The following is an 11,651-nucleotide window of genomic DNA, read 5'->3' as shown; positions in this document are numbered from 1 at the left end:
TTCAAAAATCTGTCAGATACATCTGTCTGTGTAAACGCACCATTAAACAGGATCTAAAGTTACACATCAATGGTGAACGGAAGCGTCAAACAGCTGCCCAGATCTCTTGGTGCTGCCGATCAGTGACTGATGAGCTATCTGTGGATAGCTCACAAGTCTTCCCGGAAAAAAAACCCTTTAAGTTTTTCCTTCTATAAATTCATGTAACCTGATCACTCAGCTGATCTAGACTTTAGGAGAGAGGAGGAATAAAGGAGCTATAAAAGTGGAGCCTTCCCCCCCCCCTCCCTAGATATGATACTATTGCTTTATGCAAGGTTTGGTATCAGGTCACTGACCATTTATAGGTTCAATATAAAAAAACAACAAAACTAAATATTGGATATAAGGTACTTAGATGAAATAATTATGTGTAATCTATCTCCGGCATGACACCACTCACCTTTAAAATCAACAAAGTTCATATATCATTCCATCTGATAAGAGGAAACTGTTCCTTCGGTATATTGCATTTTAAAAGCCATACTACCTGTTTGTTATATAACTTTCATGTGTTCAGTACTAGAAGTATAAATCCATGTGGAGTAAGCAGCATAATATACATGGGTGCCGAGTGTCCATGTTTGGATAGATAAGCAGCCCCCACACAAATGAATCATAGATTTTTAGACCACAAGAAAATGGATGTTAGGGTAGGTTCACACTACGGAACCCAAGCAGATAATTTCCGCCGGATTCCGTAGCTCCTACCCGTTCACGGCCTCGTGCCTTTCTGCAGGCTCCATAGACACCATTCTATGGGCGGCCGATTCCGCTATTCGCCGAAAGACTTGACGTGTCAATTCTTCCGGCGGAATGTGGAATCCGCCCGTGTATAGAATGGTGTCTATGGAGCCGGCGGAAAGGCGCGCGGCTGTGAACGGGTAGAAGCTACGGAATCTGGCGGAAATTCTCTGCTTGGATTCCGTAGTGTGAACCTACCCTAAACCTTAAAAGGGTTATCCAGCACTGTAAAATTGAAGAAACCAGTAGGAATGAGTGAATATACAGTACTAACGCCTTTGGCTTGTCAGCCGGCTGTCTTAGAACTCTGTGCCACTCTGCTCCGGGTGCCTGGAAAAGCTACAGCCAGTCCTGGGAAACTTCTCCCAGTTTCCCAGGACTAGATCCTACTTTTCCAGGCACCCGAAAAGGAGCGGCATAGACTTCAAGGGCAATCGGCTGACAAGCCAAAGGCCAAGACTAGTGAGGCGCTTTGCTTATTTCTAATCACCAGGGTTTCGACTCCTGGCACCCCATGCCAACCAGCTGAGTGAAGGGGCCGCAGTTTTTGTACCAGCATTGGCTTACCTATTACTTACTTTGTCCCATTCACGTGAACAGGGTAATGCGGCACTATTAAAAGTATGGTAATGCAGGTACACATTGTTGAGTAATAATTTTTTTTTTTTTTTTGATCAGCTGTTCGCCAGGGTGATGTTGGCCTGTTAGGATTGTTGCCATCACATGCTGACTCAAGCTCCAATAGCCCTTGCTGCATTTGTTCCACATGTCGTCCATAAAATACATTACAATATAAATTCACACACAAACCAAAATAAAAAAAGAATTAACAAAAACAATTTTTATTTTCTCAGACGGATCGATACGGCGTCACAGGTCACAAAGAAAATGCAATAGTCATTAACCGTAAAAGCACAGCACTGTAGGGAAAGCACCAAGATGCATAGCTGTCACAGGACGGGTATACAGTACAGATCTCTTCCATAACTTAATCATAAAAATATATATATATACTATATATATATATGTTATATATGTATTATCATGTAGACCTTTCATGAATAGTTTAGGATTTTCTCGCTGCCTTCTTAATAAATACATTTCTTTTTTTTCTTTTTTAACACTTTACGTATTTGAATATTTCATTTAAAATTAGTAATTTTTATAGTTGTTCTGTGATTTCTTTTCCACCAGTGAAAGGGTTATTGTATTACATCTGCGGCAAAAGAAGAAAATAATAATACAAACAATTAAAAAAAAACATAGTCCCCGTGGAAGATGGCGGGGCGCCGACGATCGGCCACGTTATCACAATCTTATAATTCACACGTTCGCCCCCTTTTCCCCCATATCTGCCCGAATTTCTCAGTACACAAGACGGATTTACTATGGCACAGACTGAATGGTATAGGGCGGCGGTTGGGAACCTGCGGCATGCTGGGAGCAAATAACCCTCACCACGGATGCAGCAGTAGACTATAGGCTGCAGTTTATTATTGATACCCGGGGCAATGGAGAAAATGTCATATTGTGTGTACACAAAATACACGAATGGAGTCAAATACAGCACAAAATTCTGCCACAAAGTGATTCTTATAGCACAAAAAATTCGTACGTACCAATAAATAGTATTCAGTGCAAGGCTGGTGGGGTTGGGGGAAAATGCCTTTTTTTGTGGAGTAGTTTACAAAAAAAACATGGCGGTCAGATATTAAGTTAAAGTTTATTCTGAGGTGTGCTGTTTATTACTTGCGGATTGTGCCATTCTCCTCCCATAAACCTCTGCTGTTACATTAAAAAATTATGGGATTCAAAGAGGAACGATTGAGTCACATGGTCCAGGCCACGTTCCCACATAGTGATGTTCATGTCATGGGGCACAGAGCGCGCTGAGGATGAAGGTATGTCTCTTACCTTCATCCTTGGCGCAGTTCCCATGTTGTTTTAATGTAGTGCTCTGTCCAGTAAGGCCTGTTAAAGCACTACCCGGCTCCCACAGTGCCAATCCACTCCTTCTAATGATTATCAGTGGAGGGGGCACTACATTGAAACTGCACGGTAATGGCACAAAGGATGTAGGTAAGTGACATACCTTCATCCTCAGGGCACCATGCACAAGAGGGAACTATCAGCAGGTTAGATTCGTCTTCCTTTCTACATTGAAGTTCCTGGAATCCTCTCCTTCAGTTGGTAATGTGATCTCATGGTGACCCCCTGTAAATATATGTGTTTCTGTGCTGTCAACGGGGGTCAACCTCTTAGATACAAGAACCTCCTTCCATAGTAAGGAAGACTATTCAATACAAGCTCTTCACAGGGGGGAGACAGAAACCCCCATCACAGTTACTGGTGATTATTAAGCAGCTCATCTCACTCAGTTATAATGGATTTGGTGACAGTTCGGCCTCCCTGACTGCATAGGTGAATATGGAGATGAGGACTATTACTGGCTTTAGTTGCACAAGTGATGCTGTGCAGATGCTTCATGTGATTGATGACGAATTTGATAAGGAGAGTATGCAGTTAGGGTTAGGGATCTGAATGAAGCAGAGCTGGGATAAAACAGATGACACTGCAGGTATAGAAGTGGTAAGTTGTAAGTGATAAGTGCATTATATATATATATATATATATATATATATATATATGTCTTAAAATAAATTAATTTCATTTTCAATGAAAAAAAAGCTTAAAAATGCCATGTAATGTTCCAGAAAAAGCTGGTGTTCAGGAACATAAAGGAGGCCTTACAAGAATCCTACAAAATAACATTCCAAGTTACAAAATGTCATTCTGTAATATTAATCTGAAGGTTTCTTTTCTTCAAAAAACATAGATGACCCAGCCTCTTATGCCTATATTGTACTCACTGCAGTGTTGAGACAAATTATATTTATATTATATCACTATTTTGCACTATATAGGATTTTGTGTAATTTACTTTGGTAACATTTGGGTAACATTTGAATCCATTTGTGTATTCTGTGCCTACAAAATAAAATATTTTTATTACAAAAAAGAAAAAACAACATTTAGAAATGGCGTTCCAAATTAGTAGAATGTTTGTCTATTAGTGTAATTTTCTATTTGGGTATGAACCTATGTCTAGTAAATCCCAAAAAAGACGAAAACTGCTGTTGTCTATGCTGACAACAGAAATGTAGTCGTAGTCAGATCACTCTCTTATAAACTATATTACTGTCTCACTTAGGGAGTATCAGGAGTCTAAAATAAACTTTCAATATTGCACATAACAACTATTAACTAATTGCACAGCTTTCTTTTCTTATAGTGCTCGTGGAAAGCTGCGTTGTAATTGGTTGCTGTTGGCAACAAAGACAGACTCTTAAGTGTACTCCAGCTGCCCTTGTTGGCCTTTACAACCAGTCACAGACCATGTTTAATTTTCCTCATATAGAAGATGAAAGCAGAATTCTGATTGGTTGTTATATGCAACAGAGCTGTTTAATCACTTTTGGGCATCATTTTGAGCTGAATTTCTTTGGTCCCAAGTTCCCTCCCTCCCAAACCAGGATAATATCGACCAACGCCGTCCCCTCGCCCTTCAGCATAATATAATATGGAGGCAAGGCACAACCCAACAATTAAAAAAAATTCTATATATACATATAAATAATGGAACCAAAATATGCAAAAATATAAAAAAACATAAATCGGCAGATGTCCGAGGTTTGTGCTCTTTCTTATATTCCGTACATTTTCTCCATGGTTCAGGATAGTAGGATGGAGGGAAGGGCGTATTCCTTGGATGTTGTGGATTTCTAGGCACCGGATGTAGATTTTTTTATTTATTTTTTCCAAAAAAATAGACGCCACATTTGTGACTCCTCCCCCCATGAACCTCCTCTCCTGATATATATAAATTCTGTGCTTTCTCATTGGTTGCTGGCAGGTTCAGGGGTCGGACCTGGGAATTTGGGCTTTTCCATCGTCCTGTTTGCTTGGATCTTATGCTGCCAATGACAGTCAGTGGAACATGGAGGCGCCATTGTGGTTGTTCTGCTAATGCAGGATCCTCTATTCTGGGCCCCATGAATCCCCAAAAATACTTATTATTTTCTATAGATAACGGATCATTTTGTAAAATATTTTCTGTATAACGGAAGATAATTTTTTTTTTATTATTATCTGGGGGTTAATTTGTATTTGGTAAAATAGGATATAGATAAATATGGATGTAAAAATATACCTTGTGACCCCAAGTTATTCCCCTGAAGTCTATCCATCTGAGATATCAGGGTTAAAACGACGTCTCCATCTGACTTATAGGGGTAATACGCTGTAGATGTTATACCTCTCCCGGCCACGGGGGGGCAGAAGACAACAGAGAAATGTTCTAGGCAGGAATTGCTACTTTGTTGTGTATGAGGTGGATTGCATGCTCTGCTATTAAGCTCAGTGGATGATGTACCATACGTGGATGATGGGAGTAATGATTGGCTAGCAGGACAGGTTACTGCAATAGGGGCGCTTGTCGCTGACTACAGATGATGAGAGTTCAGGTAATGACCCAGTGTTTGCTTTGTGGTCCGGGTCTAGTCACTGGCACATTCTTTTATGGGGACTTTTGCAATGTCGCCAGCAATCTCCTTCTGACAGCCATCAATGATGGGGAGAAGACGTCTATATCCATTTCTCACACTGAATGGTAACCGCAATCTTAACAAGACGAAAACAAGAAATACAAAAATGGGAAGATTTCCGCATAAGTTATGGGTCTGACGTCCAGTAGGAGGCGTGCCGCTCCGCTGCTCAATGTGAACCCTTAGTGCTAACAACACAACGTAGTCCTCTCAGTCCAGGTTTTGACTGGGCTCTGTGCTGCAATGCATTCTGGAACTTTTCTCGATGCTAGGACTGCCAACGCCACAGCCGTTGCCGCCTCCCGGTTGACCTAGGCCTCCCCCTCCCTAAACTGCCCCTTAACTGAGCACAATCCTGAGGTATTCGGCTTTACTTGTTTGTGCTAAGGTTAGACGTATTCTGAGACCAGAAATTCGGAAGGGCCCTAGGAGGAGGCAGGTGGTCTGTACAGGACCCAGCAAGGGAAGCGGAGGCAGGGAGCCAGTCAGTCAGTATGACCTTGCTTCGAGGAGAGCACTGTAGCTTCATTCCAACATGGCGTCCAGCTGGTCTGCAAGGTCGTCAAACATGCTGCCTATGTCATCAAGGATGCTGACTGTACTCTTCTCCTCCAGGGATGAGCTTCTGGAGAAAGGAAGAAGAACAGAGCAGAACATGAGAAACTCAACTGGATGGTAAACATAACTCCAAATCACTCCGGCACTCACCATTGCAAAGCACTGGAAAAATATTATTGAGGAGGGGCGGGCTGGCGGAGTGGATTGGTGCAGTGTAGTCCCGCCCACAGTGCACCAAACCACCTAATTTACATATTAATTTAACTAAGTATTTCTAATACTAATATTGGAAGACTGTAACCATGTTTCTCTCTACAACCCCTTTAAGACTCTACCATCTGAAGGAGCTCCTGAGTATGTAGCCCCTGACTCACTCTTTCTGTGTATCCTCCTGCTTGATCTTCTCCTCCACAGCTTGCAGAGCGGCCGCCAGTGAAGCACTGGTCTCCTCCAACTTCTGCTGCGCAGCTTCGCTGCCCCCTCCTTCTATGGAAGAGCTGGTGATGGACAGTCTGGGGGGCTTCACGGGAACCTGTAAGGGGTGACCCGGAGTCAGGGGCTTAGCAGGGCTGGAACACAGAGACGGGGGAGTGCTGGAAGGTTTGATGTTGTTTGGTTGCTTGACAGGAGATGGGGCCGGAGTTGAGCTTGCACTAGAGGATTGAATGATCGCATGGGGTTTGGTGGGTTTAGGAGCGGTGGGGGGAGGAGTAGGTTTGGGGGAGACAGGTGGTGGCGTTCCCATTACCTTCTTTGCTTCTGAAATACAGAAAAAATACATGTTAGTGGATTGCCAGGATAATTTTAAAGGAAAACTCCACTTTTGACCATCACTAGTTCTCCAGCCCAAACTTAAATTTGCAGTGCATTCTGGGAGTTCATGCCTTGTTCATCCAATCTACTCAGAAGCAGAAGAGGTTTTCTATGGGGATTTGCTCCTGCTCTGGACAATTCCTGACATAGACAGAGGTGGCAGCAGAGAGCACTGTGTCAGACTAGAAAGAATACACCTCTTCCTGCAGAACATACTGCAGCTGATAAGTAGTGAAAGACTTTAGATTTTTTTCCGTTAAAGAAATTTACAAGTCTGTATAACTGTCTGACACTAGTTTATTTGAAAATAATTCTTTTATCCAGAGTACCCCTTTAACGTTACCTAATCTTCCTTACCAATAGCCCTGCCATAGAAACTCATTCTGCAGATAGCCAACACATAACAGCATGGCTGCCACTTAGGGTGGCTTAGAATTAGAGGTTAACTATTTTACAAGACCATAGACATACTGGTCTCTGCATAGTTCTGCACATTGTACAAATGTTCCCAAACATCTGATGTAATATGAGGCCACAAATGGAAAAGAACTCCTTGCGATCCTCAATATTCGAATGTCATATATCTGCCATTATGTCTAGGAGTATAAACTATTCCGACCACAAATTTCTCATCAGCCTGAGAGGGTTAATTCCAGCCAAGTGTAAGGTGTCACTGCACCTTGAAAACCTCATTCTAAACTTCTAGGGGAAAAGGTGCTGCATCAGAATACAAAAAAAAATTTGGTGAATATTTTCATGGGTGTGAATATGAGCTACCTTATATGCACATTTACACTAAGGCCCCGTCGCGGAATTCCGCTACCTTTCCTCAGTGGGAACGGGGCCTAAACCTGAACCTGTGAGATAAACCTGAACCTAGTGAGATAACCATTAGTATCAATTTACCTCCTCCAGGGCCCAAGATTTGAGTCTTCTTTGTGGGAGTAGAAGGCGCCTTTCCAGAAGGATGAATGATGGTGGGCTTTGGTGATACAGGAGGTTTAACACTGCGCTCTGGAGTATGCACTACATGTTCTGAGCTGTTCTGTCGCCCCATTGCACTTACACTCATCTCCGAAACAGGACGGCGTTTTACTGTGCCCATTCCATTCTGATACACAACCAATGGTTCTCCCCCTCCACCGTCCTTGTCTCTGGGCTTTGGCCGGCGCTTGACTGTGTCCGATTCTGTCAGTAAGAATTTCACATCTCCAGGATGCTGGCCCTGTCTGGCCTTCACCCTACGCTTAAGCGTTACACTGGACTCCACGGAAGACAGGTCGGCATGTCTACCTGGGTCTGTTGTTGGAGAGCCCACCTGCTCCGTCCTTGATGGCCGTGGCCTGTGTTTAACAGTTTGCTTGCGCTCTTCTGCAAAAGGGATTACCTCTGAAGGACTGCGGGGAGAGTCAGGAGGCCTTGCAGCCTCTTGGCGTTCTCTTCGTGCTGCAGCCACTAACCCGGTTACTGGTCCACTTATGGTCCTCCGACGATTAACTACCTCTCCGTCCAGTCCAATGGCCTCACGGTGCTTGACGCCAGCCACAGTCCCTGGAAGTCGATGAAGTTCAGGACTGCCAGGATGTGGCAAGAGGTGAGTGCAATAACCATCAGAGCCCCTTGGTCTCTGTCCCGATAGTGCCCTTGGTCCCCCACCAATGGATGATAACTCTAGCATAGCAGCAATGCTCTTCACACTTCCAGCGCTCCCAGTGTCTACTATGCCACCAAAATCACTAGCCCTCCTCTGTTCCCTATAGCCCTCTCCACTTGCATCCTCAGCAGATAACCCATCACCAAGGTTGGTCCCAGAGATGGCAGAACTAGAGCGTTTAGGAGGTGGTGGTGGGGGTCCTTTTTTCCTGGGACGCACTGCAAAGGACTGACTGCGATTAACGTTCTTGTCAACCCCAGATTGTGCTCTTACAGAGTGGCTCCTACCCACTCTTCTCTGTCCTGTGCCATATGGACCCCCATCAATAACCAAAAGCTCTTCTTTCTCTCCATCAGAACCTGCATATCGATTCAAACTATGTGCCCGCTTTTTAGGACGTCTCTCTCCCTCATGAGCATCTTCATCATCATCCTCTCCCTCACTACCTGCCGGTGGAAGGCATAAGACTGGAACTGACACTGGCAACACAGGAACTGCCTGTGCCATATGGGAAGGTAGTCCTTCACCTTCAATAGGCTGTGGAAGAACATAGGCAAAACCTCTATGTGTGGGAGACTGAGGCATGGAGCGGGGAGACATGGGTCGGTCAGACGGTGGAAGAAGCTGAGGAGTTGGCTTCACTTTGGCAGTAGCTTGTGGAGTATTAACTGCTTGCGGTGATGATGGGGTTCCCTTAGTTGGGGTTTGTGGTGGAGTATAACTCTGTCCTCCTGATGGAGGGAATGACTGTCGAGGCTTTCCCGGCACTGGTGGAACACTGGCCCGCTTTACTGAATGTCCTTGCTTAAGAGGCCTGGATTCTCGGGTCACTTCCTCTCTCTTAACTTCTTCTGTCAAGTATTCCTGGCTCTTAGACATAGCCGCACAAGGTCCTTTGCTTCCATCACCTAAGAGTTCCTGGGAACTGCTGATGTGCCTAGCTCGACCACTCAGGCTGCCTTCATGGTGAAGCCTCGCTCCAGAAGGTCCTCTATAAGATTCCCTGTGGTGTGATGCATGGTTCAATTGCTTTTCAGAGCCATCTGGAGTGTCACTACTCATGGCCGCTTGCAACTCATCACTTAGCTCACTGTCCTGGAAGGTCTTCATTTTTGGGGACTGACACTCGGCGCTGTCGGGCGGCGGAGAATCAATTGAATCCAGGTTCTTCTGCGGTGGTCGTCTTCTCATGCTGCCCGAGTCAAACTTACCATACTCAGACCTCTGGATCTCAGCCAGTTTCTTTACAGCCAGCATCAACTTTTTTTGGTGACCTTCAATAGAAAAACAGAGAAACAAATTGAGAAGGATACAGTATGTAATTCCGCAATGGAAGAAAGGATAGGCCAGTGTCGTAAAAGATAGAACAAGTCGACTAAAAATTTTACAGTGGATGACAAAAGACCACCCAACAGCAGAGACCAGTGATCTTAGGATATTCCCATGGGTATACAGGAACACTATAGACACTGAACGTTAAAGTTTTATGAAACTAGTTGAACTGGTGATTGGCATTACCCAGCTTAGTGATTCCAATTTCTTGTAGATCTTCCCATGTGATATCGGTAATAAAATCAATGTTCTCATAACCATTTTCCACCAGAATCTTGTAATACTGGCCAAGTCCAATCATCGATAGCCAAAGGGACAGATTTGCCTGAAAAGGAAAGAAAATAAGAAATTGAAACTACTATGGTACGCCAGGAAGAATTTAAGGGGTACGCCAGGTACGCTAGGACCTCTAGTTGTTAACTCACTGGTTTGTACTCGGGAAGCCATTCTCCAATATTGATGCTATTGATTTCAGAGAAGATCTTTTTCCTGTGCCCGGGTTTGGTGACCCCAATGGCTGTGAGATCCTGTGAAGAAAGAAGACTTGATGAAACCATCACCAACCAATGGAGTCATAAGGATCTAAACGGTATGGACATAAGATGGTTCCTAAGGGGTATGTATAGTGACTTCTGGATGTGATTGTATAGTGGTTGTCGGAGATGGCAGACACAATGTCACCATGGATGGATCAGCTAGTGGGCCCTAATGTCACTTCATACCTCGGGGGTCATCCGGCTGATGGTCGGGATGTCATATCCAGAATTGATAAAGTTGGGAGCGTACAGCTGGAGTTGAAACTTGCACAACCACTGGAAGACGGCTTCTGCGCTCTATGGATGTGGCGAGGATTGTATTAGAGGAGAAATATCACATTATAGAGAAAGTCACCTCCAGTATGCCCCATTACACCTTCTACATTGTCTGATATTACTGAACCATGAGAATATCGTCTCCTAAGGCAGGGATGGGAAAACTTTTGCCCTCCAGATGTTCCAAAACTACAATTTCCACCAAGCCCTTTGCTTTGCAGGCATGATGGGAATTCTAGTTTCGCAACAGATGGAAGGTTGCAGGTTCCCCATCCCTGTCCTCATGGCTCTTGGTATAACCCATTACCAACATATGCTCATATTCCCCAGCTGACAATGTGTAGTACTTCCTACAGTGTCAGGGCATACAACTTCTATGGGGTCCGTGGTGGAAAAAGGCCCAGCCCTTAAATGTGATCCCTGTGACATCTTACACACATACTACTACATTCTACTATAAACTTATCATTGCAATTGACACAGGGCAGGATCTGCATGGAAATGTGTGTCAAATCCAACATGAGTGAATGGGACCCTAGTGTGGCTATAGGCAGTGTCAGACTGGGATATCTGGGGCCCACCAGAGGAAATGATCCTGGGGGCCCACCCATGAAGAACCAATGAGAAATGTCAGTGTTAATGCAGGTTCTAACGCTGGGGGCCCACCGGAGGATTCTCCAGTCCTCTGGTGGGTCAGTCAGGCACTGGCTATAGGTACCTCGGATTTCTATGGACATCTCAGGTTTTATAGTTTTTGTCATCTTCATATTGTATTAATGCCGCCTCATGGCTTCTGGTCATATAACCTTTAAGCCCTACATTTGCTTATATGTCATGAAAAGCTCATGGTGTATCCACCAAACATATCTATAGGGCTCCATTCACCCGAGGGGATCCAAAAATTGTCCATTTGTCCTCCATTGGGCTGGCCTATGTCGCTATACCCTTTTTACTGTATAGAAAAGCAGTCGACTATGCTTTTCTATGCAAATGCATCCCGTAAAACATGCACGCATATTGTTAACATGAAAGCCAATGGGGGAGATTTATCAAACATGGTGTAAAGTGAAACTGGCTCAGTCGCCCCTAGCAACC

General features: G+C 44.2%; 1 protein-coding gene across 2 annotated transcripts in view; it reads right to left on the bottom strand.

Annotated features, from left to right (window-relative positions):
• Positions 1-1,636: 1,636 nt before the first annotated feature.
• CASKIN1 (CASK interacting protein 1) overlaps positions 1,637-11,651 on the bottom strand; it is a 170,331-nt gene continuing 160,316 nt past the window's right edge. For both annotated transcript variants that reach the window (XM_069984037.1, XM_069984038.1), the window contains 6 exons: positions 10,467-10,577; positions 10,170-10,271; positions 9,931-10,069; positions 7,665-9,686; positions 6,320-6,704; positions 1,637-6,012 (listed from right to left, as the gene is read on the bottom strand). In XM_069984037.1, the coding sequence (XP_069840138.1) occupies positions 5,913-6,012; positions 6,320-6,704; positions 7,665-9,686; positions 9,931-10,069; positions 10,170-10,271; positions 10,467-10,577 (2,859 nt within the window). In that variant the 3' untranslated portion in view covers positions 1,637-5,912. The remainder of the gene's footprint in view (positions 6,013-6,319; positions 6,705-7,664; positions 9,687-9,930; positions 10,070-10,169; positions 10,272-10,466; positions 10,578-11,651) is intronic.

The sequence above is a fragment of the Dendropsophus ebraccatus genome, chromosome 9, assembly GCF_027789765.1.
Source record: "Dendropsophus ebraccatus isolate aDenEbr1 chromosome 9, aDenEbr1.pat, whole genome shotgun sequence".
NCBI classification, from domain to species: Eukaryota; Metazoa; Chordata; class Amphibia; order Anura; family Hylidae; genus Dendropsophus; species Dendropsophus ebraccatus.
Note: the sequence above shows the minus strand (reverse complement) of the source record. Positions and strands in the feature narration are given on the sequence as shown.